Source organism: Excalfactoria chinensis, chromosome 4 (genome assembly GCF_039878825.1).
Source record: "Excalfactoria chinensis isolate bCotChi1 chromosome 4, bCotChi1.hap2, whole genome shotgun sequence".
NCBI lineage: Eukaryota > Metazoa > Chordata > Aves > Galliformes > Phasianidae > Excalfactoria > Excalfactoria chinensis.
In genome coordinates this window covers 42,664,837-42,668,090 of record NC_092828.1, presented here as the reverse complement: position 1 = coordinate 42,668,090, position 3,254 = coordinate 42,664,837, and the positions used below count along the sequence as shown (strand labels likewise).

At 64.1% G+C, this 3,254-nt stretch overlaps 1 protein-coding gene across 1 annotated transcript; it reads right to left on the bottom strand.

Moving 5' to 3' along the window:
• Positions 1–1,228: 1,228 nt before the first annotated feature.
• Positions 1,229–3,037, bottom strand: NKX6-1 (NK6 homeobox 1). The gene is made up of 3 exons (XM_072335570.1): positions 2,482–3,037; positions 2,224–2,396; positions 1,229–2,149 (listed from the first exon to the last, which is right to left on the bottom strand). Exons 1-3 carry the CDS (start codon positions 3,011–3,013, stop codon positions 1,898–1,900), a joined length of 957 nt encoding a protein of 318 aa, XP_072191671.1. The 5' UTR covers positions 3,014–3,037; the 3' UTR covers positions 1,229–1,897.
• Positions 3,038–3,254: the final 217 nt, after the last annotated feature.

Genomic DNA, 3,254 nt, shown 5'->3' with positions numbered 1-3,254 from the left:
TCTATTTTTGCTTTAATGCAGTGATCTAATTAACCCCCGGGCGGAATTAAAACGACCTTAGACTGGCCTTGTGACCCCGCCGCGTACTGCCGTTAACTTTACGCGAGCATTTCGGGGAGGGAGGGAGCGGCAGCCGCAGCTCGGTGCTCCCACCCCATTCCCCGCTCCCTTCCGTTCCCGTCCCCGCAGCCGCGGAGGTCCAGGCGGTTCCGCCGCCCCGTCCCGCACCGGTGCCGGATCCTCCGCAATACGAGCGCCGCCGCCGCGCGTCGGTTTCTGTTTACGGCGTGATGCATTTGAGCCCGAACGCATTAGGTGCATTATTCATTGGGTACATTTGTCAGAACATGCGTGTGTATAAAGAACTAATGATCCATATTAAATTAATGACGCTATAAAAAAGAAAAATACCCCGTCCGTGCGGCTTATGACGGCGGCCCCGGACTTTGACAAACCGAAAGGAAGAGCGAATCGGGGGAAGCGCCTCCGAAATGGCATTTCTCGAAACGCTCCCGTACACAATGTTGGTTTTATTAAAACAAATTAATTCAGTCATTAAGGAATCATACGGCGAGTGTCTCATAAGTCAGGACCTCCAGTGGAACAAATTGATTAAATGACTGTGTAATAGTCTCTTTAAACAAATCTAGTGTAACAAGTTAATAGATCTGCTCAATTACCGGGCGGCGGCGAAGGGGGGAGGGGAGGGGGGGGGGAGGTTGGGATGGCCCTCATTACGTGCGGGATTTGGGGTGTGGGGTGCGGGACGGGCGATGCCCATTTGGCCGAGCGTTGGCTCCCCGCCGTGACCCCACCGCTTTCTCCCTAAGTTTTTATTCGGTGAGCGCGCGGCGCCCAAACGTTAGTCTAACAGTCGCTGTAATTCTTGAGCAACGGGGCTCGTATTTTACCGCGGCGAATTAAAAAGAATGCACTTTCACCATGATTTAAAGAAATAAATAAACGAATCCCCGAGCGATATCCAAATAGGATGGATTACAGCCCGACGCGATGGGCCGCCGGGACGTTGCCCCGGGGCCGTGGCCGCTCTCCATCCCGTTTCACTCCCGGGGCCGCGAACACAGCGCCGGCTGGGCGGCTTTTCCTCCCCCGCAGCTCTCCGCGCTCGGCCCCGCATTTGTGCTTTTGTGCTCCCCTTCGCCCTCCCCCCCTCCCCGCACTGTTCCTATGTGCTCCGTACCCCCGATGAAGGCAGCAGACGGCGGGAGAAGGGTTTAATTGGTTTTATCGTTGTTTTGTTTGCGAACAGAAAGTGCATTACATCGAACGGGGCTTGCAAAGGGCTTTTCCTTCTCTTTACAAACCGAATTGGTTTTAATATAAATTAATAAAGGTTAAGACGCTATGTCACGATAGATCATCGTTATTAGCTTAAAAAAAAAAAAGAAAAGAAAGAAGAAGAAAACAATTTACATTCTCTAGTATTCTGTATGATACAAAAGGAAAACACACCTTAAATTCAATGACAGCAACTAAATGGATTTTTATATTCCGCCCGAAAGTGGCTGCGCCAATTCCCACCAGCGTGAGTTCCGCTCCGTTGACCTTCCTTTCCGTCTCCTCTCTTTATCGGCACGGCCTCGGGCACCTCCGCCCCAACGCCATGCGGGCGGTCTCCCCCCCCAGTCCGCGGGGCCCGGCGGCCGTACAAAAAAACAACGAAGGTATCGTACACGGGCGCTATTCACAGCCGGGGACCCGCGGGGTATTTACAAAGAGCCTTCAACAGGTGGCCCCGCGGCCGGCGGCCCTACCGTAACGACGCCGCGGTCCGGCCCGGCTCGGCCGCATCCGGCGACCTTACGAGAACGCGAGCCCGCAGTCCGGCTCCGGCCGCTCGGAGCGTAGAAAAATAGATCTGTACATGTGCGCGGGGCTACGCGGAGGCCTCGCCCTCGGCGGGGTGCGGCAGCAGCCCCCCTGCGCCCGGTTTGTGTTTCTTGAGCAGCTGCGCGATCTTCTCGTCGTCCGAGTTGGGGTCGAGGGGTTTGTTGTAGTCGTCGTCGTCGTCCTCGTTGTCCGAGGCGCCCTTCAGCCGCTCCGTCTCCGAGTCCTGCTTCTTCTTGGCCGTCGCCATCTCGGCCGCGTGTTTCTTCCGCCACTTGGTCCGCCGGTTCTGGAACCACACCTGCCGGCCCCGCGCCGTCACCGCGCGGCCCCGCCGCCGCCCCCGGGCCGCCCCCCCCGGGCCGCCCCGCTCACCTTGACCTGGCTCTCGGTCATGCCCAGCGAGTAGGCGAGCCGCGCCCGCTCTGGGCCCGCCAGGTACTTGGTCTGCTCGAAAGTCTTCTCCAGAGCGAAAATCTGCTGCCCGGAGAAGGTGGGCCGCGTGTGCTTCCTCTTGCCGTCCTTGTCCAGCAGGATCGAGCCTTGATCTGCCGGAGGGGGGGAAACACACGCGCGCGTTACGCTCCGCTCCGCTCGGGACGCGCGGCCCCGGGGAGGCCCCGCGGTACTCACGCGGCGCGCAGCCGATGCGGGCGTCCCTCCAGGGCGGACCCTGCACCACGCCGGGCCAGAAGATGGGCGCCCGTCCCGGCAGCTCGGCCAGCGGCTTCGCGTAGCGCCCGGCGGCGGCCACGGCGGCGGCGGCGCCGAAGTAGAGCGCGGGCGGCGGCGGCGGCGGCGGCGGGGGGCTGAGACTGCCGAAGCGCGGCAGCGCGGCCAGCAGCGCGGCCGGGCCGGCGGGCGGCGGCGGAGCGGCGGCGGGCGGCGGAGCGGAGGGCCGCCCCAGGATGTCGTTGATGCCGTGCGGGGTGGCTGCCGAGAGCGGCGCCGAGAGCCCGGAGGCGGCCTTGGGGCCGGGGGAGCCGAGCGGCGGCGAGGGCGAGGCGGAGGCGGGCGAAGAGGAGGCGGAGGAGGGCCCGGCGGGGTACGCGGGGTACGGCGGCGCCTTCATCTCGGCCATGCTGTGCAGGGCGGCCAGCGGCGGGCTGCCCAGCAGGAAGGCGCCCTGCCGGGGCGCGCCGTCCGTCTGCCCCAGCGCCAGCATCGCCCCGCCGCCCGCCGGCCGACGCCGCCGCCGCCGAGCCGCCCCGGGCGGGCCCTAGCGCCGCGGGGCCCCGCCGCCCGTCCCCCGCATCCAGCGCGGCTCTCAGCGGGGAGCTGCGCGCCCGAGCGGCGGCCCCGCCGCCCCGCCGGGCATCGGGGCTGCGCCGCGGCGGCCGCCCCGCGAGCGCTGTGCGCGGCCGAAGGGGAGGGCTGCGACGCGCGGACGGCCCCGCGGGAGGGAA